The sequence below is a fragment of the Xenopus tropicalis genome, chromosome 4 (assembly GCF_000004195.4).
Source record: "Xenopus tropicalis strain Nigerian chromosome 4, UCB_Xtro_10.0, whole genome shotgun sequence".
In the NCBI taxonomy this organism is placed as follows: Eukaryota; Metazoa; Chordata; class Amphibia; order Anura; family Pipidae; genus Xenopus; species Xenopus tropicalis.
This window is the reverse complement of record NC_030680.2, coordinates 3906670-3929365: the sequence shown is the minus strand read 5'-3', so window position 1 is coordinate 3929365 and position 22696 is coordinate 3906670. Positions and strand designations below refer to the sequence as shown.

General features: G+C 50.4%; 1 protein-coding gene across 5 annotated transcripts in view; it reads left to right on the top strand.

The window, feature by feature from the left end:
* Positions 1 to 19824, top strand: part of dennd2b (DENN domain containing 2B) — a 110624-nt gene extending 90800 nt beyond the window's left edge. For 4 of the 5 annotated variants that reach the window (XM_031899913.1, XM_031899915.1, XM_031899914.1 and 1 more), the window contains 9 exons: positions 4134 to 4211; positions 5592 to 5732; positions 5926 to 6074; positions 13776 to 13953; positions 14090 to 14131; positions 16677 to 16788; positions 17056 to 17295; positions 18772 to 18858; positions 19291 to 19824. In XM_031899913.1, coding sequence (XP_031755773.1) covers positions 4134 to 4211; positions 5592 to 5732; positions 5926 to 6074; positions 13776 to 13953; positions 14090 to 14131; positions 16677 to 16788; positions 17056 to 17295; positions 18772 to 18858; positions 19291 to 19325 — 1062 coding nt within the window. In that variant the 3' untranslated portion in view covers positions 19326 to 19824. 5 annotated transcript variants of the gene reach the window in all.
* The last annotated feature ends 2872 nt before the right edge of the window (positions 19825 to 22696 follow it).

Genomic DNA, 22696 nt, shown 5'->3' with positions numbered 1-22696 from the left:
ACAGTATGGGGGTACAGCTTATTGTGTGCCCAGAACATTCCCTCTCTGTATATTTGTATTTATACATATGGGTAGGGGGTGCCATAGTGTTTCCCTTAGACAGTACAGTATGGGGGTACAGCTTATTGTGTGCCCAGAACATTCCTTCTCTGTATATTTGTATTTATACATATGGGTAGGGGGTGCCATAGTGTTTCCCTTAGACAGTACAGTATGGGGGTACAGCTTATTGTGTGCCCAGAACATTCCCTCTCTGTATATTTGTATTTATACATATGGGTAGGGGGTGCCATAGTGTTTCCCTTAGACAGTACAGTATGGGGATACAGCTTATTATGTGCCCAGAACATTCCTTCTCTGTATATTTGTATTTATACATATGGGTAGGGGGTGCCATAGTGTTTCCCTTAGACAGTACAGTATGGGGGTACAGCTTATTGTGTGCCCAGAACATTCCCTCTCTGTATATTTGTATTTATACATATGGGTAGGGGGTGCCATAGTGTTTCCCTTAGACAGTACAGTATGGGGGTACAGCTTATTGTGTGCCCAGAACATTCCCTCTCTGTATATTTGTATTTATACATATGGGTAGGGGGTGCCATAGTGTTTCCCTTAGACAGTACAGTATGGGGGTACAGCTTATTGTGTGCCCAGAACATTCCTTCTCTGTATATTTGTATTTATACATATGGGTAGGAGGTGCCATAGTGTTTCCCTTAGACAGTACAGTATGGGGGTACAGCTTATTGTGTGCCCAGAACATTCCCTCTCTGTATAACTATAGAGCGCTGTGACTGTAGGACAGGCAGAGACAGGTTTCGGTTATTCCCGTGCGTCACGGTGCTGTCTCGGTGCCAGGGGAAGGGATTTTATTGCCCTGGCAAGTGGTCACATAACTGTCATATAAATTGCCCAATCTCAGTAAAACCGTAAGTCACACGTGTAACAGAGACATCGGATTGGCCAAGCGCAAGAACCACTTCTGGGGGATTTTTCTGACGTTCTTTGGAATTCCATTTCCCGATGTCGGCGGTTTTTTAAAGCGCTGATTTATCCCAATTCTCACAAGTCGGTGCCAGAGAGACATTCGCCCCGTGCCCCAGTGCCTGTCTATGAGAGCTGTTTAGACTCCCTTTGTGAGAGGATTTGCCCCGGGGCATTCCCCCCGCCCCTCTTGTTCTAGTTCAGCCCATTCCTTGTATCTATTAAAGGCAAAGTAAACCCTCCGAAGCTCTTCCCAACCTCCATTCATTACATTACATTTCTAGTTTTCAGGAGATTAGCAGTTTTACAGTCCTATTATAATGAATGTGAGGCTGCAGCGCCCCCTGGTGTTCATTTCAGGTCACAGTCAGTAGGCAATTTCCCCCCCCAAATTCCTGTATCTGGGGTGATGCACAGAAACATCTGCCGCCCCCAGTCTCTGTCTATGAGAGCTGTTTAGATTCCCTTTGTGAGAGGATTTGCCCCGGGGCATTCCTCCCCTGCCCCAGTTTTTTCCCCCCTCTTGTTCTGCTCCAGCCCATCCCTTGTATCTATTAAAGGCCAAGTAAACCCTCCAAAGAAATGAATGTAATTACTGCTCTTCCCAACCTCCATTCATTACATTACATTTCTAGTTTTCAGGAGATTAGCAGTTTTACAGTCCTATTACAATGAATGTGAGGCTGCAGTGCCCCCTGGTGTTCATTTCAGGTCGCAGTCAGTAGCAAATGTATTTTGCACTTCCCCCCCCCCCCTAATTCCTGTATGTGGGGAGACGCCCCCGGTCGGAGTGGGGTTCCAGCTCGGAGCGCTTATAGTCTCTGTTGCACTTTAATGTGACCGGGGGATCTGGCGCTGGGCGAGATCTCGTTCCTGGGGACGCTCCAAGGCCCTGGCGCTCTCTCCGCATTCCTGCAGCTCTGACACAACCGTGGGCTTTTGAACCAAAATACAACAAAGTGGATTGAATTGTCGGCTCCCCGGCCTAATATGGGCAAAAGCAGGGTCCCTGCGAGGCACCGGGGGGGGGGATCACAATAGGATCGGGCTTGTATCCATGGAGATTGGATTCCTTACCTGCGCCCGAGCCAGTGTCGGAGTCAGGGCCAGGGGTGTGGCGCTATAGTTCCCATAGAGAAGGGAGTGCATGCAGCTGTTGCTGAACTACAGCTCCCAGAATCCCCAATGGCCCTTAGAAACAAATATGGCAGTTTCCCTCTGTGATATGAGCCTTACTATACACCCAGTTCCACAGTTACAACTCCTTCCCCCAACACTATCTTGCCTTACTACACACACTATCCCAGTTATAGCTACTCCCCCAACACTATCTTGCCTTACTACACACACTATCCCAGTTATAGCTACTCCCCCAACACTATCTTGCCTTACTACACACACTGTCCCACAGTTATAGCTACTCCCCCAACACTATCTTGCCTTACTACACACACTATCCCAGTTATAGCTACTCCCCCAACACTATCTTGCCTTACTACACACACTATCCCAGTTATAGCTACTCCCCCAACACTATCTTGCCTTACTACACACACTATCCCAGTTATAGCTACTCCCCCAACACTATCTTGCCTTACTACACACACTGTCCCACAGTTATAGCTACTCCTCCAACACTATCTTGCCTTACTACACACACTATCCCAGTTATAGCTACTCCTCCAACACTATCTTGCCTTACTACACACACTGTCCCAGTTATAGCTACTCCCCCAACACTATCTTGCCTTACTACACACACTATCCCAGTTATAGCTACTCCCCCAACACTATCTTGCCTTACTACACACACTGTCCCACAGTTATAGCTACTCCTCCAACACTATCTTGCCTTACTACACACACTATCCCAGTTATAGCTACTCCCCCAACACTATCTTGCCTTACTACACACACTGTCCCACAGTTATAGCTACTCCTCCAACACTATCTTGCCTTACTACACACACTGTCCCACAGTTATAGCTACTCCTCCAACACTATCTTGCCTTACTACACACACTATCCCAGTTATAGCTACTCCCCCAACACTATCTTGCCTTACTACACACACTATCCCAGTTATAGCTACTCCCCCAACACTATCTTGCCTTACTACACACACTGTCCCACAGTTATAGCTACTCCTCCAACACTATCTTGCCTTACTACACACACTATCCCAGTTATAGCTACTCCTCCAACACTATCTTGCCTTACTACACACACTGTCCCACAGTTATAGCTACTCCTCCAACACTATCTTGCCTTACTACACACACTATCCCAGTTATAGCTACTCCTCCAACACTATCTTGCCTTACTACACACACTGTCCCACAGTTATAGCTACTCCCCCAACACTATCTTGCCTTACTACACACATTATCCCTAAGTTATAGCTACTCCCCCAACACTATCTTGCCTTACTACACACATTATCCCTAAGTTATAGCTACTCCAACACAAGCTTGCCTTACTACACACACTATGGGGCTGATTTACTTACCCACGAACGGGTCGAATGGAGTCCGATTGCGTTTTTTTCGTAATGATCGGTATTTTGCGATTTTTTCGTATGTTTTGCGATTTTTTCGGATTCTTTACGAATTTTTCGTTACCAATACGATTTTTGCGTAAAAACGCGAGTTTTCCTATCCATTACGAAAGTTGCGTAAAAAGTTGCGCATTTTTCGTAGCGTTAAGTTTTAACGCTACGAAAAATGCGCAACTTTTCGCGTAAGTTTTAACGCTACGAAAAATGCGCAACTTTTTACGCAACTTTCGTAATGGATACGAAAAACTCGCGTTTTTACGCAAAAAACGTATTGGTAACGAAAAATTCGTACAGAATCCGAAAAAATCGCAAAACATACGAAAAAGTCGCAAAATGTTCGTTTTCAAGTCGGAACTTTTCCAATTCGGGTCGGATTCGTGGGTTAGTAAATCAGCCCCTATATGTTATAGTTACAGCCCATTCTCCTGGCACCATATTGCCTTACTATGATACTTGGCTTGGGGGTCACACAACTGTATCAGCCCCACCTGATTGGCCCAATCTGGCAAACATCTCTTTATAGGGGGAGGGGCTTATTATTGGCGCTTTAATGGGTAAATAAACTGACAGTTGCCGTTTCTCTTTCAAGCCAAGTGGGAAAGGGCCGCGACTACCAGAAGTCTATTGTGTCATTAGCCGCCTTGGCTGCTTCGACCTCTTTTCCAAGGTAAGTACCGTATATATATATATCCCATATACAGAGAGTAGGGGCCCACTCAACCCTACAGCAAACGCACCCTGTCGGCTAATTAGCAGTGATTAATTAGACACACGCTGCCCTGATTCTAATGAGCCATTTCATACATGGTTCCAGGGGGGCTCATGGGTAATGGCGATTGGTTTATTCCTTTAATGGGGTTTGGGTTAACTTTTATTATGGTGTAGAGAATAATTGCAATTGGTCTTCATTTTTTATTATTTGTAGTTTGTCAATCATTTCAATTTTTGTTCCACAGCTCTCCCGTTTGGAGTTCTCTGGTTGCTAGGGTCCAAATTACCTTAGCAACCAGGGAGTGGTTTGAATAAGAGGCTGGTATATGAATAGGGGAGGGGCTGAATAGAAAGATAAGTTATAAAAAGTAACAATAACAATAAAACTGGAGCCTCACAGAGCAATAGGGTTTGGCTGCCGGGGTCAGTTATCCTGTTGCTAGGGCTCCAATTACCTTAGCAACCACAGAGTGGTTTGAATGAGACACAGGAATATGAATAGGGGAGGGGCTGAATAGAAAGATAAGGAATAAACAGTAACAATAACAATAAAACTGGAGCCTCACAGAGCAATAGGGTTTGGCTGCCGGGGTCAGTGACCCCCATTTGAAAGCTGCTATTATACTATTCAAAATAAATAATGAAGACCAACTGACAAGTTGCTTAATTTGAACGTGAACCCTTTAACCAGAGTCCCATGTACGTCGGCATCTTGTTATCAGTGTATCCCTGTGACATTACAGACCCCCACAAAAGGGTTAAATGGTTATCGCTCCTGCCATTTAAACTGCTTCCAGAAGGGGATTCTGGGAGTTGCAGTCCAGCAACATCCAAAGGGGTCGCCCTGATTGGTGTATGAGGACCCATTTGGGGCCGCTCCGTGGTCTCACTGCCCCTGCACTCTGCTGGGAGGGGTATTTAGGTGCAACGTCTATGGGGGGGGGGGGTAACTGTGCCAGGGGGGCCTGTGCCTAGGGTGGCAGTTGGGGGTCTGTATATATATATATATATATATACTAGGGATGCCCCGAATCCCGGATTCGGCAGAATTCGCCAGGGTGGGTTTGGGGGTTCGACCCAAAAAAGTGGGTTCGGTGCATCCCTAATATATATATATATATAAATAAAGCCCATTTATTGACATTAGAATGGAAACTCTTGCTTTAACCCTTTCCTTGCCAGAGCATTCAGTTCTGCTGTTTCCCTTTGGGTTTTTACCGGCCACAACAGGGCGCAGCTTCGGGGCATTTGTCCGCCAATCAGGAATCGCTCGCCATTGCCCTTACGGCAGGGAACGGGCCAATCAACTGCACTTTTTTTTATCTGTTCTTCTCAGATCCTGGATGAGGTGGAGCGAAGGCGCGGGATTTCGGCGGCGCTCGTGTACCCGTTCATGCGGAGTTTAATGGAGTCTCCATTCCCGGCGCCGGGGAAGACCATTCGCGTGAAGACGTTCCTGCCCGGCGCAGGAAATGAGGTGAGAGTTATGGATTCGGGGCGAATTTCCGCATTTCTCCATTGGCGGATTTTTTTGCGAAATGGACGCAACGTTTCGCACATTTTTCGGCAAAGTAAAATAGGACAGATTCGCTCATCGCTAGGCATTCTGGGAAGGCGGCACCCCCTGCTCTGGTTTTTTTATTATACATAGAAACCGTTTTCTGTTCAAGGTGATCGAGCTGCGGCGGCCGATGGACTCGCGACTAGAACACGTCGACTTCGAGTGCCTTTTCAGGTGCCTCAGCGTCCGGCAAATCATCCGCATCTTCGCCTCGCTGCTCCTGGAGCGCCGCGTCATCTTCGTGGCAGAAAAGCTAAGGTAGGGCCCCGAAATGGGGAAAATAAGTGGTGGCGCAGTTCCATTGCTGCCTATGGAAAGGATTCGCTGGCGGCAAGTGGTACTGCAAGTCATGGCAACAACTGATATAAATGCCCCAGTGGGGCCCTCCAGCTGATAAAGTGGGGCCTTATGGGAAGGGGCAATACTCGCTTCTCAGTGGGATGATGGGAATTTGCAATGCAGGTTGAGCGTTCCTTTGTACTTTGTTATTCTTCAGTGGGGCCCCTGGGGGCCCTTAGCCCATGGCAGGACAGAAGCTGGGCACTAATTACAGCAGACAGACAACACGGCATCCGCTGGAAGCGCCTGTTTACTTTCGGGGCGATGCCTGAGTATCTCCTTACTGCATTGCTGGGATGATTTTATCAGCCAGAGGCCCAGTATCCCCCCCCCCGCCGGCCCGCTAGTAGCCCCCACGAGGGGTAAAGTCAATATTTCTCCTTGGCCGCCCTCTTTGGCTCGGCTTTATCTCAATCACAACAGGAAAGAGAATGGGATTTGGTGACTCAGTAAAATTCACAGTCTCCGCTTTTATTGGGGCCCCAGTGGGGCGCGGGGGGCACGGAACCCGTTTATGGGGAACATTGTTTGCTCCGCTTTTGTACTGGTTACTGTAATCTGTGCCAGTTTGGCAAAGAATGGTTACGCCATTCATTGGCATAGTGGGGTTCATTGGCATAGTGGGGTTCATTGGCATAGTGGGGTTCATTGGCATAGTGGGGTTCATTGGCATAGTGGGGTTCATTGGCATAGTGGGGTACATTTGCATAGTGGGGTTCATTGGCATAGTGGGGATCATTGGCATAGTGGGGTACATTGGCATAGTGGGGCACATTGGCATAGTGGGGTACATCGGCATAGTGGGGTACATTGGCATAGTGGGGATCGTTGGCATAGTGGGGTACATTGGCATAGTGGGGTTCATTGGCATAGTGGGGTACATTTGCATAGTGGGGATCGTTGGCATAGTGGGGATCATTGGCATAGTGGGGTACATTGGCATAGTGGGGCACATTGGCATAGTGGGGTACATCGGCATAGTGGGGTACATTGGCATAGTGGGGATCGTTGGCACAGTGGGGTACTTTGGCACAGTGGGGTACATTGGCATAGTGGGGATCGTTGGCATAGTGGGGTACTTTGGCATGGTGGGGATCATTGGCATAGTGGGGTTCATTGGCATAGTGGGGTTCATTGGCATAGTGGGGTACATTGGCATAGTGGGGTACATTGGCATAGTGGGGTTCATTGGCATAGTGGGGTACATTGGCATAGTGGGGATCGTTGGCATAGTGGGGATCGTTGGCATAGTGGGGATCGTTGGCATAGTGGGGTACATTGGCATAGTGGGGTTCGTTGGCATAGTGGGGATCATTGGCATAGTGGGGTACATTGGCATAGTGGGGATCGTTGGCATAGTGGGGTACATTGGCATAGTGGGGTACATTGGCATAGTGGGTACAAAGGCCCTGAGCCCCTTCAACCTTTGTACCTTGTGGTATTGACCTACTTGCCCCCCACCCCAAGTACAGACATATTGGGGTACATAGACATAGTGCCCCCCCGCCTTGAGCTTTTCCCCTCTGATCTCACTCCCCTGGAACGTGGGAAAAGCCTCAGTCAGGGAACCTTCACCCTCTGTAACCAAAACCCATCTGTCTCCATTAGTGACAGCGCGGCTAGAAGTGTCCCCCATTGTCTCACTGCCCCCCGTCCCCCATTGTCTCACTGCCCCCCGTCCCCCATTGTCTCACTGCCCCCCGTCCCCCATTGTCTCACTGCCCCCCGTCCCCCATTGTCTCACTGCCCCCCGTCCCCCATTGTCTCACTGCCGCCCCGTCCCCCATTGTCTCACTGCCGCCCCGTCCCCCATTGTCTCACTGCCGCCCCGTCCCCCATTGTCTCACTGCCCCCCGTCCCCCATTGTCTCACTGCCCCCCGTCCCCCATTGTCTCACTGCCCCCCGTCCCCCATTGTCTCACTGCCCCCCGTCCCCCATTGTCTCACTGCCGCCCCGTCCCCCATTGTCTCACTGCCGCCCCGTCCCCCATTGTCTCACTGCCGCCCCGTCCCCCATTGTCTCACTGCCCCCCGTCCCCCATTGTCTCACTGCCCCCCGTCCCCCATTGTCTCACTGCCGCCCCGTCCCCCATTGTCTCACTGCCGCCCCGTCCCCCATTGTCTCACTGCCGCCCCGTCCCCCATTGTCTCACTGCCGCCCCGTCCCCCATTGTCTCACTGCCGCCCCGTCCCCCATTGTCTCACTGCCCCCCGTCCCCCATTGTCTCACTGCCCCCCGTCCCCCATTGTCTCACTGCCCCCCGTCCCCCATTGTCTCACTGCCCCCCGTCCCCCATTGTCTCACTGCCCCCCGTCCCCCATTGTCTCACTGCCCCCCGTCCCCCATTGTCTCACTGCCGCCCCGTCCCCCATTGTCTCACTGCCGCCCCGTCCCCCATTGTCTCACTGCCGCCCCGTCCCCCATTGTCTCACTGCCCCCCGTCCCCCATTGTCTCACTGCCCCCCGTCCCCCATTGTCTCACTGCCCCCCTGTCCCCCAATGTCTCACTGCCGCCCCGTCCCCCATTGTCTCACTGCCGCCCCGTTCCCCCATTGTCTCACTGCCGCCCCGTCCCCCATTGTCTCACTGCCGCCCCGTCCCCCATTGTCTCACTGCCCCCCGTCGCCCATTGTCTCACTGCCCCCCGTCCCCCATTGTCTCACTGCCCCCCGTCCCCCATTGTCTCACTGCCGCCCCGTCCCCCATTGTCTCACTGCCGCCCCGTCCCCCATTGTCTCACTGCCGCCCCGTCCCCCATTGTCTAACTGCCGCCCCGTCCCCCATTGTCTCACTGCCGCCCCGTCCCCCATTGTCTCACTGCCCCCCGTCCCCCATTGTCTCACTGCCGCCCCGTCCCACATTGTCTCACTGCCCCCCCGTCCCCCATTGTCTCACTGCCGCCCCGTCCCCCATTGTCTCACTGCCCCCCGTCCCCCATTGTCTCACTGCCGCCCCGTCCCACATTGTCTCACTGCCCCCCGTCCCCCATTGTCTCACTGCCCCCCGTCCCCCATTGTCTCACTGCCCCCCGTCCCCCATTGTCTCACTGCCCCCCGTCCCCCATTGTCTCACTGCCCCCCGTCCCCCATTGTCTCACTGCCCCCCGTCCCCCATTGTCTCGCTGCCGCCCCGTCCCCCATTGTCTCGCTGCCGCCCCGTCCCCCATTGTCTCGCTGCCGCCCCGTCCCCCATTGTCTCGCTGCCGCCCCGTCCCCCATTGTCTCGCTGCCCCCCGTCCCCCATTGTCTCGCTGCCCCCCGTCCCCCATTGTCTCACTGCCCCCTGTCCCCCATTGTCTCACTGCCGCCCCGTCCCCCATTGTCTCACTGCCGCCCCGTCCCCCATAGTCTCACTGCCGCCCCGTCCCCCATTGTCTCACTGCCGCCCCGTCCCCCATTGTCTCACTGCCCCCCGTCCCCCATTGTCTCACTGCCGCCCCGTCCCACATTGTCTCACTGCCCCCGTCCCCCATTGTCTCACTGCCGCCCCGTCCCACATTGTCTCACTGCCCCCCCGTCGCCCATTGTCTCACTGCCCCCCGTCCCCCATTGTCTCACTGCCGCCCCGTCCCCCATTGTCTCACTGCCGCCCCGTCCTGAATCAGTGACTGACAGGGAGCTACATTCCTCCCACATTCCGAGCAGATGAGCGTCAGCATTAGGTCAAATGTTACATTCTTCCGCCCTAGCAACCCCCAAACTGACCACCCATAAACTCCTGGGCAACTCTCATGCTTCGTACAGGGGAATCCCTATGTGCCATAGTTTTATGGTATCTCTCTGTACAGGCTATGAGCAAACTTAGGGGGCTGTTCCTGCTGAATTGTGCTTAGTACAGGGGAATCCCTATGTGCCATAGTTTTATGGTATCTCTCTGTACAGGCTATGAGCAAACTTAGGGGGCTGTTCCTGCTGAATTGTGCTTAGTACAGGGGAATCCCTATGTGCCATAGGTTTATGGTATCTCTCTGTACAGGCTATGGGCAAACTTAGGGGGCTGTTCCTGCTGAATTGTGCTTAGTACAGGGGAATCCCTATGTGCCATAGGTTTATGGTATCTCTCTGTACAGGCTATGAGCAAACTTAGGGGGCTGTTCCTGCTGAATTGTGCTTAGTACAGGGGAATCCCTATGTGCCATAGTTTTATGGTATCTCTCTGTACAGGCTATGGGCAAACTTAGGGGCTGTTCCTGCTGAATTGTGCTTAGTACAGGGGAATCCCTATGTTCCATAGTTTTATGGTATCTCTCTGTACAGGCTATGGGCAAACTTAGGGGGCTGTTCCTGCTGAATTGTGCTTAGTACAGGGGAATCCCTATGTGCCATAGTTTTATGGTATCTCTCTGTACAGGCTATGGGCAAACTTAGGGGGCTGTTCCTGCTGAATTGTGCTTAGTACAGGGGAATCCCTATGTGCCATAGTTTTATGGTATCTCTCTGTACAGGCTATGGGCAAACTTAGGGGGCTGTTCCTGCTGAATTGTGCTTAGTACAGGGGAATCCCTATGTGCCATAGTTTTATGGTATCTCTCTGTACAGGCTATGGGCAAACTTAGGGGGCTGTTCCTGCTGAATTGTGCTTAGTACAGGGGAATCCCTATGTGCCATAGTTTTATGGTATCTCTCTGTACAGGCTATGAGCAAACTTAGGGGGCTGTTCCTGCTGAATTGTGCTTAGTACAGGGGAATCCCTATGTGCCATAGTTTTATGGTATCTCTCTGTACAGGCTATGAGCAAACTTAGGGGGCTGTTCCTGCTGAATTGTGCTTAGTACTGGGGAATCCCTATGTGCCATAGTTTTATGGTATCTCTCTGTACAGGCTATGGGTAAACTTAGGGGGCTGTTCCTGCTGAATTGTGCTTAGTACAGGGGAATCCCTATGTGCCATAGTTTTATGGTATCTCTCTGTACAGGCTATGAGCAAACTTAGGGGGCTGTTCCTGCTGAATTGTGCTTAGTACAGGGGAATCCCTATGTGTCATAGTTTTATGGTATCTCTCTGTACAGACTATGAGCAAACTTAGGGGGCTGTTCCTGCTGAATTGTGCTTAGTACAGGGGAATCCCTATGTGCCATAGTTTTATGGTATCTCTCTGTACAGGCTATGGGCAAACTTAGGGGGCAGTTCCTGCTGAATTGTGCTTAATACAGGGGTATCCCTATGCTGCAGTGGCTAAACATTACCTGAGCTCCTTTCTCTGTACAAATTAACTTTAATCTGGGAAATTTGTACTGGATAAAAACAGTTCATTTGTGGGTGGAACCTCCCAAGGCGACTGCACTTCCTGTAGGAAGTGGTCAAAACCACAGAATTATCTCCAGACTTATAAGTGGGAGTTTTATATACAGTCAGTAGGAATCTGCAAAGTCACACGCGGGTCATCGAGCGGCAGAATCACGTCACCATTGGGTTTAATGCAGTGTCACTATTTCCACTATTTCTAATATCCTTATCATTTACAGTAGGGGGTACAGTATCCCTTATAATACATGAGTGATACTCAGAGTTCCCTGTATAACTCAGCCTGCAGCCTTGTGCCTTTATATGGGGGGCACAGAACCCCTCAGTAACTGCTAATATCCTTATCATTTACAGTAGGGGGTACAGTATCCCTTATAATACATGAGTGATACTCAGAGTTCCCTGTATAACTCAGCCTGCAGCCTTGTGCCTTTATATGGGGGGCACAGAACCCCTCAGTGACTGCTAATATCCTTATCATTTACAGTAGGGGGTACATTATCCCTTATAATACATGAGTGATACTCAGAGTTCCCTGTATAACTCAGCCTGCAGCCTTGTGCCTTTATATGGGGGGCACAGAACCCCTCAGTAACTGCTAATATCCTTATCATTTACAGTAGGGGGTACAGTATCCCTTATAATACATGAGTGATACTCAGAGTTCCCTGTATAACTCAGCCTGCAGCCTTGTGCCTTTATATGGGCACAGAACCCCTCAGTGACTGCTAATATCCTTATCATTTACAGTAGGGGGTACATTATCCCTTATAATACATGAGTGATACTCAGAGTTCCCTGTATAACTCAGCCTGCAGCCTTGTGCCTTTATATGGGGGGCACAGAACCCCTCAGTGACTGCTAATATCCTTATCATTTACAGTAGGGGGTACATTATCCCTTATAATACATGAGTGATACTCAGAGTTCCCTGTATAACTCAGCCTGCAGCCTTGTGCCTTTATATGGGGGGCACAGAACCCCTCAGTGACTGCTAATATCCTTATCATTTACAGTAGGGGGTACATTATCCCTTATAATACATGAGTGATACTCAGAGTTCCCTGTATAACTCAGCCTGCAGCCTTGTGCCTTTATATGGGGGGCACAGAACCCCTCAGTGACTGCTAATATCCTTATCATTTACAGTAGGGGGTACATTATCCCTTATAATACATGAGTGATACTCAGAGTTCCCTGTATAACTCAGCCTGCAGCCTTGTGCCTTTATATGGGGGGCACAGAACCCCTCAGTGACTGCTAATATCCTTATCATTTACAGTAGGGGGTACATTATCCCATATAATACATGAGTGGGGTTATGGCTGAGTACAGACGGAGCCAGATCGCCCCGCTATGGGAGAAGTGGGGGGATACAGCGCTTATTTACACACCTGGTGTCTCATGGTTCCGGCGCCAGGTTTCCATCGTTGCTCCGGACCACAAATGGTGTTTGGATTCCCCGGTGCCCGCCCTGCGGTTCTGGGCCTGTGAGTTCTGGAGCAGAGCTAGCACATTCCCTGACCCACGGACGCGGATATTTAGTCAGCTTGTTCCAGTGCAACGTTCCTTCCTCTGGGCCGAGCGTCGGTGCCAGAAAATCAGCTGGAGGCCCATTAGCCGCGTCTCCTGTCTCCCGAGTCCGAGGGGCCGAGACTCATTAATTAACCCTTTCAGCTGCTCGAGAGTCAAGGGGCTGTTCACCTTTGAGTTAACTTTAAGTATATGATGTAGAGAGTAATATTATGACAGTTTGCAATTGGTCTTCATTATTTAGTTATTTCAATTTTTGTTCAGCAGCTCTCTAGTATGGAGTTTTAGCAGCTTTCTGGTTGCTAGGGTCGATATTACCTTAGTAACCAGGGAGTGGTTTGGGTGAGACACAGGAATATGAATAGGGGAGGGGCTGAATAGAAAGATAAGGAATAAAAAGTAACAATAACAATAAAACTGGAGCCTCACAGAGCAATAGGGTTTGGCTGCCGGGGTCAGTTATCCTGTTGCTAGGGCTCCAATTACCTTAGCAACCACAGAGTGATTTGAATGAGACACAGGAATATGAATAGGGGAGGGGCTGAATAGAAAGATAAGGAATAAAAAGTAACAATAACAATAAAACTGGAGCCTCACAGAGCAATAGGGTTTGGCTGCCGGGGTCAGTGACCCCCATTTTGAAAGTTGGAAAGATAATGACCAATTGAATAGTTGCTTAGAATTCTATATTATACTAAACGCTAATTCGAAGGTGACTTTGGGAAAAGAGATGCATCTTGGGGGGCACAAGTTGTATGACCCTCTGCCCTCTCCCCCCTATCGCTGCCCCCCCAGGGCTATTCAGCGCCACCTACAGGCTCACCCTCCTGTTTTGCCCCCCAGCACCCTGTCTAGCTGCTCCCACGCCATCGTGGCCCTGCTGTACCCCTTTTCCTGGCAACATACCTTCATACCCGTCCTGCCCTCCTCTATGATTGACATCGTCTGCTGCCCCACGCCGTTCCTGGTCGGCCTGTTGTCCAGCTCTCTGCCCAAACTGAAGGAGCTGCCCGTGGAAGAGGTGAGTACTGGGCGGAAAGTCACTTCTTTCCGCTGATGGTTCAGATATTGTAGAAATTCTACCAACTCTTCTGTATTTGGAGGAAATCCTTCTATTTATCTGTTACACAGTGATTTTGTATTTGTTCCCCTTTAAGGCCTTGATGGTGGACTTGGGCTCTGACCGTTTTCTACGGCAGGTAAGTGGATTTAATGATAGGGATAAAATGTCATATTATCTGCTTTATTATCCCTCCTGCTTCCTTATAGCTCCTCCCCTTAAAGGGTAACTATCTTATATTGGCGTGAGGAATATGGAGATAAAGGGAACAGTGGGGCCAGTTAGGGGGGGATTTGGGGTGAGTGCTTATTTGTGCCCTGGGTACCCCTGGAACTATAGCGGGGTGACTGTTACTCCAATGTTTCTATATATCTGTAACCTTGTTATGGGCTAAGGGGGCCCAGCCTGAAGGCCAGTTAGGGGGGGATTTGGGGTGAGTGCTTATTTGTGCCCTGGGTACCCCTGGAACTATAGCGGGGTGACTGTTACCCCAATGTTTCTATATATCTGTAACCTTGTTATGGGCTAAGGGGGCCCAGCCTGAAGGCCAGTTAGGGGGGGATTTGGGGTGAGTGCTTATTTGTGCCCTGGGTACCCCTGGAACTATAGCGGGGTGACTGTTACCCCAATGTTTCTATATATCTGTAACCTTGTTATGGGCTAAGGGGGCCCAGCCTGAAGGCCAGTTAGGGGGGGATTTGGGGTGAGTGCTTATTTGTGCCCTGGGTACCCCTGGAACTATAGCGGGGTGACTGTTACCCCAATGTTTCTATATATCTGTAACCTTGTTATGGGCTAAGGGGGCCCAGCCTGAAGGCCAGTTAGGGGGGATTTGGGGTGAGTGCTTATTTGTGCCCTGGGTACCCCTGGAACTATAGCGGGGTGACTGTTACCCCAATGTTTCTATATATCTGTAACCTTGTTATGGGCTAAGGGGGCCCAGCCTGAAGGCCAGTTAGGGGGGGATTTGGGGTGAGTGCTTATTTGTGCCCTGGGTACCCCTGGAACTATAGCGGGGTGACTGTTACCCCAATGTTTCTATATATCTGTAACCTTGTTATGGGCTAAGGGGGCCCAGCCTGAAGGCCAGTTAGGGAGGGATTTGGGGTGAGTGCTTATTTGTGCCCTGGGTACCCCTGGAACTATAGCAGGGTGACTGTTACCCCCAATGTTTCTATATATCTGTAACCTTGTTATGGGCTAAGGGGGCCCAGCCTGAAGGCCAGTTAGGGGGGGATTTGGGGTGAGTGCTTATTTGTGCCCTGGGTACCCCTGGAACTATAGCGGGGTGACTGTTACCCCAATGTTTCTATATATCTGTAACCTTGTTATGGGCTAAGGGGGCCCAGCCTGAAGGCCAGTTAGGGGGGGATTTGGGGGTGAGTGCTTATTTGTGCCCTGGGTACCCCTGGAACTATAGCGGGGTGACTGTTACCCCAATGTTTCTATATATCTGTAACCTTGTTATGGGCTAAGGGGGCCCAGCCTGAAGGCCAGTTAGGGGGGGATTTGGGGTGAGTGCTTATTTGTGCCCTGGGTACCCCTGGAACTATAGCAGGGGGACTGTTACCCCAATGTTTCTATATATCTGTAACCTTGTTATGGGCTAAGGGGGCCCAGCCTGAAGGCCAGTTAGGGGGGGATTTGGGGTGAGTGCTTATTTGTGCCCTGGGTACCCCTGGAACTATAGCGGGGTGACTGTTACCCCAATGTTTCTATATATCTGTAACCTTGTTATGGGCTAAGGGGGCCCAGCCTGAAGGCCAGTTAGGGGGGGATTTGGGGTGAGTGCTTATTTGTGCCCTGGGTACCCCTGGAACTATAGCGGGGTGACTGTTACCCCAATGTTTCTATATATCTGTAACCTTGTTATGGGCTAAGGGGGCCCAGCCTGAAGGCCAGTTAGGGGGGGATTTGGGGTGAGTGCTTATTTGTGCCCTGGGTACCCCTGGAACTATAGCGGGGTGACTGTTACCCCAATGTTTCTATATATCTGTAACCTGGTTATGGGCTAAGGGGGCCCAGCCTGAAGGCCAGTTAGGGGGGGATTTGGGGTGAGTGCTTATTTGTGCCCTGGGTACCCCTGGAACTATAGCGGGGTGACTGTTACCCCAATGTTTCTATATATCTGTAACCTTGTTATGGGCTAAGGGGGCCCAGTCTGAAGGCCAGTTAGGGGGGGATTTGGGGTGAGTGCTTATTTGTGCCCTGGGTACCCCTGGAACTATAGCGGGGTGACTTGTTACCCCAATGTTTCTATATATCTGTAACCTTGTTGTGGGTTAAGGGGGCCCAGCCTGAAGGCCAGTTAGGGGGGGATTTGGGGTGAGTGCTTATTTGTGCCCTGGGTACCCCTGGAACTATAGCAGGGTGACTGTTACCCCAATGTTTCTATATATCTGTAACCTTGTTATGGGCTAAGGGGGCCCAGCCTGAAGGCCAGTTAGGGGAGGATTTGGGGTGAGTGCTTATTTGTGCCCTGGGTACCCCTGGAACTATAGCAGGGTGACTTTCACCCCAGTGTATCTATATTTAGACCCCAAATGGGGGCTTCAATCAAAACATAGTGAAAACCCCCTGGTTTAATTTAGTGATAGAGAATGCTAGTTGCAATGCCTCCCTCAGACAGCAGGTGGTGCTATAAAGCATCTCAGTCTCAGCTCTATGTGCTTCCTCCCTGACAGATGGACGATGAAGACTCCCTGTTACCCCGGAAGCTACAAGCGGCCCTGGAACAAGCCCTGGAGCGGAAAAATGATCTGATCAATCAGGACTCTGACAGTGACTCTGATGAAGGTGTGGGTCTGTTCCATAGAATGCAGCAGTAAAGCATTATGGGAAATGTCTCTGTCCCAGGGCCTGTCGGTACAAGGGAAGCACTGTGGGGTTCTCAAATAGGAAATTCACAAGAAATGCATTAGGGGTTTCTTTGTTATTCTGCTTTCCTGTAGCCGGGGTCACTGACCATAGCAACAAGCTGCAGAGGGAATAGGATTCTCATGTTTCACTGAATTCATCTTTTTTCCCCCAAACCCATCGCTGTGTCCCTTCCCCTCTATACAGAGTACAACTCCCTCAATGCCCTGGTCTCAGAGGTCTTTATCCGCTTCTTCGTGGAGACCATCGGCCATTACTCCCTGTTCCTGGTGCAGAACGAGAGAGGGGAGCGAGTCTTTCAGAGGGAAACTTTCCGCAAGTCTGTGGCCTCCAAGAGCATCCGCCGCTTCCTGGAGGTCTTCATGGAGTCTCAGATGTTCACTGGGTTTATCCAGGATAGAGAACTGCGAAAGTGCCGGGCGAAAGGTAAGTCATTAAATTGCCGGCAGTCCTGCCCTGCTTTATGGCTGAGATTCTAGCTATCTGTATAACAGAGCATTCTGTCACAGTGGCACAGATCCTATCTGATCCCCCCATTGTAAGCAGCAGTCCTGCCCTGCTTTATGGCTGAGATTCTAGCTATCTGTATAACAGAGCATTCTGTCACAGTGGCACAGATCCTATCTGATCCCCCCATTGTAAGCAGCAGTCCTGCTCTGCTTTATGGCTGAGATTCTAGCTATCTGTATAACAGAGCATTCTGTCACAGTGGCACAGATCCTATCTGATCCCCCCATTGTAAGCAGCAGTCCTGCCCTGCTTTATGGCTGAGATTCTAGCTATCTGTATAACAGAGCATTCTGTCACAGTGGCACAGATCCTATCTGATCCCCCCATTGTAAGCAGCAGTCCTGCCCTGCTTTATGGCTGAGATTCTAGCTATCTGTATAACAGAGCATTCTGTCACAGTGGCACAGATCCTATCTGATCCCCCCATTGTAAGCAGCAGCCCGGCCCTGCTTTATGGCTGAGATTCTAGCTATCTGTATAACAGAGCATTCTGTCACAGTGGCACAGATCCAATCTGATCCCCCCATTGTAAGCAGCAGTCCTGCCCTGCTTTATGGCTGAGATTCTAGCTATCTGTATAACAGAGCATTCTGTCACAGTGGCACAGATCCTATCTGATCCCCCCATTGTAAGCAGCAGCCCGGCCCTGCTTTATGGCTGAGATTCTAGCTATCTGTATAACAGAGCATTCTGTCACAGTGGCACAGATCCTATCCCCCCCCATTGTAAGCAGCAGTCCTGCCCTGCTTTATGGCTGAGATTCTAGCTATCTGTATAACAGAGCATTCTGTCACAGTGGCACAGATCCTATCTGATCCCCCCCCCATTGTAAGCAGCAGTCCTGCCCTGCTTTATGGCTGAGATTCTAGCTATCTGTATAACAGAGCATTCTGTCACAGTGGCACAGATCCTATCTGATCCCCCCATTGTAAGCAGCAGTCCTGCCCTGCTTTATGGCTGAGATTCTAGCTATCTGTATAACAGAGCATTCTGTCACAGTGGCACAGATCCTATCTGATCCCCCCATTGTAAGCAGCAGTCCTGCCCTGCTTTATGGCTGAGATTCTAGCTATCTGTATAACAGAGCATTCTGTCACAGTGGCACAGATCCTATCTGATCCCCCCATTGTAAGCAGCAGTCCTGCCCTGCTTTATGGCTGAGATTCTAGCTATCTGTATAACAGAGCATTCTGTCACAGTGGCACAGATCCTATCTGATCCCCCCATTGTAAGCAGCAGTCCTGCCCTGCTTTATGGCTGAGATTCTAGCTATCTGTATAACAGAGCATTCTGTCCCACTGGGCACATATTTAAACCCAGTTAAAGCATTAGCCCTGTGTTTTTTTTATCAGCGTTTTGGGACCTGGTTCTTATTTCCCTTTCTCATTGCAGGTCTCTTTGAGCAGCGGGTGGAGCAGTACTTGGAGGAGCTGCCGGACACAGAACAGAGTGGAGTGAATAAGTTTTGGAGAGGACTTGGTGAGTCGGAATAAAATTGCCCCTTATTGGGGGCAGAACAGCCCTATTGGGTTTATTTCATGGTTAAATGATTCCCTTTTCTCTGTAATAATAAAACAGTACCTGTACTTGATCCCAACTAAGATATAATTACCCCTTATTGGGGCAGAACAGCCCTATTGGGTTTATTTAATGGTTAAATGATTCCCTTTTCTCTGTAATAATAAAACAGTACCTGTACTTGATCCCAACTAAGATATAATTACCCCTTATTGGGGGCAGAACAGCCCTATTGGGTTTATTTAATGGTTAAATGATTCCCTTTTCTCTGTAATAATAAAACAGTACCTGTACTTGATCCCAACTAAGATATAATTACCCCTTATTGGGGCAGAACAGCCCTATTGTGGCCTGTTGCCCCCGCAGCTGATACTTTTTCTATCTTCCCTGCAGGCAACAAAATGAAGTTTCTTCACAAGAAAAACTGAGAAGTGCGCCCCCTCCTGGCCGTTCTAATGACTCTTAATAGCACTATGCACAGAGCTGTGGGGGTCGGACAGGGGGTCCCGGACGTCCCGCCCCCAATTAAAACCACTGTTAAAGCTCCTCGGAAGAGCGAATCACTGAGGCCCCCGCCGGATCTTTATACATATTGTAAATAATGCGCCGTAGGCTTTTTCTATGGAATCTGTGGTGAACGTGTCGGTTTTGCGGAAAGCGCGAATGTGAAGCGACTGCGCCGAGGAACAGACGATGGAAGGGATACGTGTTATTTAGATTGTCTTTGGCTCCGCCTCTAATTACACTTGTTAATGAAGAAGGTCGTTAATTTGCCTTTTTTTTTTTTTTTTTTATGGTCAGTAAACTGTATTCTGCCCCTTCTGCACTAGGACTGCGCCAAATACCCCCAGAGACGATGATTGTGCGGTCCCCCCCGTGCTGCCAATGAATAGGTACAACCCTTCAATAAACCGTGTACAGAAACTCCCCTCGTTTGCTGCTCAGTTGCATTGTGGGTAAAAAAATGTGCACTTTTTTTTTGCAGGTATTTCATTTTTGTTATACTTGCCCTTTAATAGCTGAACCTTTAGCATATTTTCTGGGCCGGGGGTTACAGAACTGGGGCCCCAAGCTGATGTGCAACCGGCTGGCTGACCCCCATTTGTGCGCAGGAGGAGGGGCCAGATGACACTGTGAATTGTGGGTGGTTGAGACTTGCGCAGGCCTCTCTCTAGCATTGAATGAGGGTTGCTTAGAGTCTCACAGAGCAACGGGAGAAAGTGTGAGCGCTGGGAATATACAGATATTATCTTCCTGCCAACACTCCTCCGACATTCCCATTTATCCTATGGAACTACTGGCTTATCATACAGTACAGTTCAGCAGGAACAGCCCCCTAAGTTTGCTCATAGGCTGTACAGAGAGATACCATAAAAATATGGCACATAGGGATTCCCCTGTACTAAGCACAATTCAGCAGGAACAGCCCCCTAAGTTTGCCCATAGCCTGTACAGAGAGATACCATAAAACTATGGCACATAGGGATTCCCCTGTACTAAGCACAATTCAGCAGGAACAGCCCCCTAAATTTGCTCATAGCCTGTACAGAGAGATACCATAAAACTATGGCACATAGGGATTCCCCTGTACTAAGCACAATTCAGCAGGAACAGCCCCCTAAGTTTGCTCATAGCCTGTACAGAGAGATACCATAAAACTATGGCACATAGGGATTCCCCTGTACTAAGCACAATTCAGCAGGAACAGCCCCCTAAGTTTGCCCATAGCCTGTACAGAGAGATACCATAAAACTATGGCACATAGGGATTCCCCTGTACTAAGCACAATTCAGCAGGAACAGCCCCCTAAGTTTGCCCATAGCCTGTACAGAGAGATACCATAAAACTATGGCACATAGGGATTCTCCTGTACTAAGCACAATTCAGCAGGAACAGCCCCCTAAGTTTGCCCATAGCCTGTAGTACAATACAGCAGATGGCTCCAGCATTACAAAAATCTCTAACCGGGGGAAATATTTGCGCTCAGTTTCAGACAAGTGAATATAAACAAGAAGAAAATGAATCTCATGTAACTGCATGGTGGTTTGTGTACATGTAAATGTCTGTGGGGACAGGAAGTGCTCTCACTATTACACAGGAAGTGCTCTCACTATCACACAGGAAGTGCTCTCATACCTCCCAACATTTGAAAAAGGAAAGAGGGACAAAAATATTTAGCGCGCGCAGCTCGCCAAATTTTTTGACCACGCCCACTTTGTGTGGCCACGCCCCAATTGCCACTCCCCATTTTTTAAAAAAAATACTCCTTTTATATAGTTGAAATGGCGGGATTAGACGCAAATGTGCTATACCCTCATACTGTACTACCTAAGGAAAACCATATAGCAACTCCTACATATAAAATACAAATATAGAGAGAAGGCATAAGTGAGTTCTAACTATCTACCAGTTTTGCCCCCCCATACACAGTACCCCCCCATAAACAGTAGCCCCCCATACATAGTAGCCCCCCACACAGTGTCCCCCATACACAGTAGTCCCCCCCATACACAGTAGCCCCCCCACACAGTAGCCCCCCCATACACAGTAGCCCCCCCACACAGTAGCCCCCCCATACACAGTAGCCCCCCCACACAGTAGCCCCCCCACACAGTAGCCCCCCCATACACAGTAGCCCCCCCCATACACAGGTTCCCCACCCATACAGAGTAGCCCCCCCATACAGAGTAGCCCCCCCATACAGAGGTGTCCCCCCATACACATTAGCCCCCATACACAGGTGCCCCCCCATACAGAGTAGCCCCCCCCACAGTGTCCCCCCCATACACATTAGCCCCCCATACACAGGTGCCCCCCCATACAGAGTAGCCCCCCCCACAGTGTCCCCCCATACACATTAGCCCCCATACACAGGTGCCCCCCCATACAGAGTAGCCCCCCCCCCACAGTGTCCCCCCATACGCAGGTGCCCCCCCCATACAGAGTAGCCCCCCCCACAGTGTCCCCCCATACACATTAGCCCCCATACACAGGTGCCCCCCATACAGAGTAGCCCCCCCCACAGTGTCCCCCCATACAGAGTAGCCCCCCCATACACAGGTGCCCCCCATACAGAGTAGCCCCCCCCATACACAGGTGCCCCCCATACAGAGTAGCCCCCCCCCCACAGTGTCCCCCCATACAGAGTAGCCCCCCCCATACACAGTAGCCCCCCCCCACAGTGTCCCCCCATACACAGGTGCCCCCCCATACAGAGTAGCCCCCCCCATACACAGGTGCCCCCCATACAGAGTAGCCCCCCCATACAGAGGTGTCCCCCCATACACATTAGCCCCCATACACAGGTGCCCCCCCATACAGAGTAGCCCCCCCCACAGTGTCCCCCCCATACACATTAGCCCCCATACACAGGTGCCCCCCCCACAGTGTCCCCCATACACATTAGCCCCCATACACAGGTGCCCCCCCATACAGAGTAGCCCCCCCCATACACAGGTGCCCCCCATACAGAGTAGCCCCCCCATACAGAGTAGCCCCCCCCCATACACAGGTGCCCCCCATACAGAGTAGCCCCCCATACACAGGTGCCCCCCATACAGAGTAGCCCCCCCATACAGAGTAGCCCCCCCCACAGTGTCCCCCCATACACAGGTGCCCCCCCATACAGAGTAGCCCCCCCCATACACAGGTGCCCCCCATACAGAGTAGCCCCCCCATACACAGGTGCCCCCCATACAGAGTAGCCCCCCCCACAGTGTCCCCCCATACACAGGTGCCCCCCCATACAGAGTAGCCCCCCCATACACAGGTGCCCCCCATACAGAGTAGCCCCCCCCCA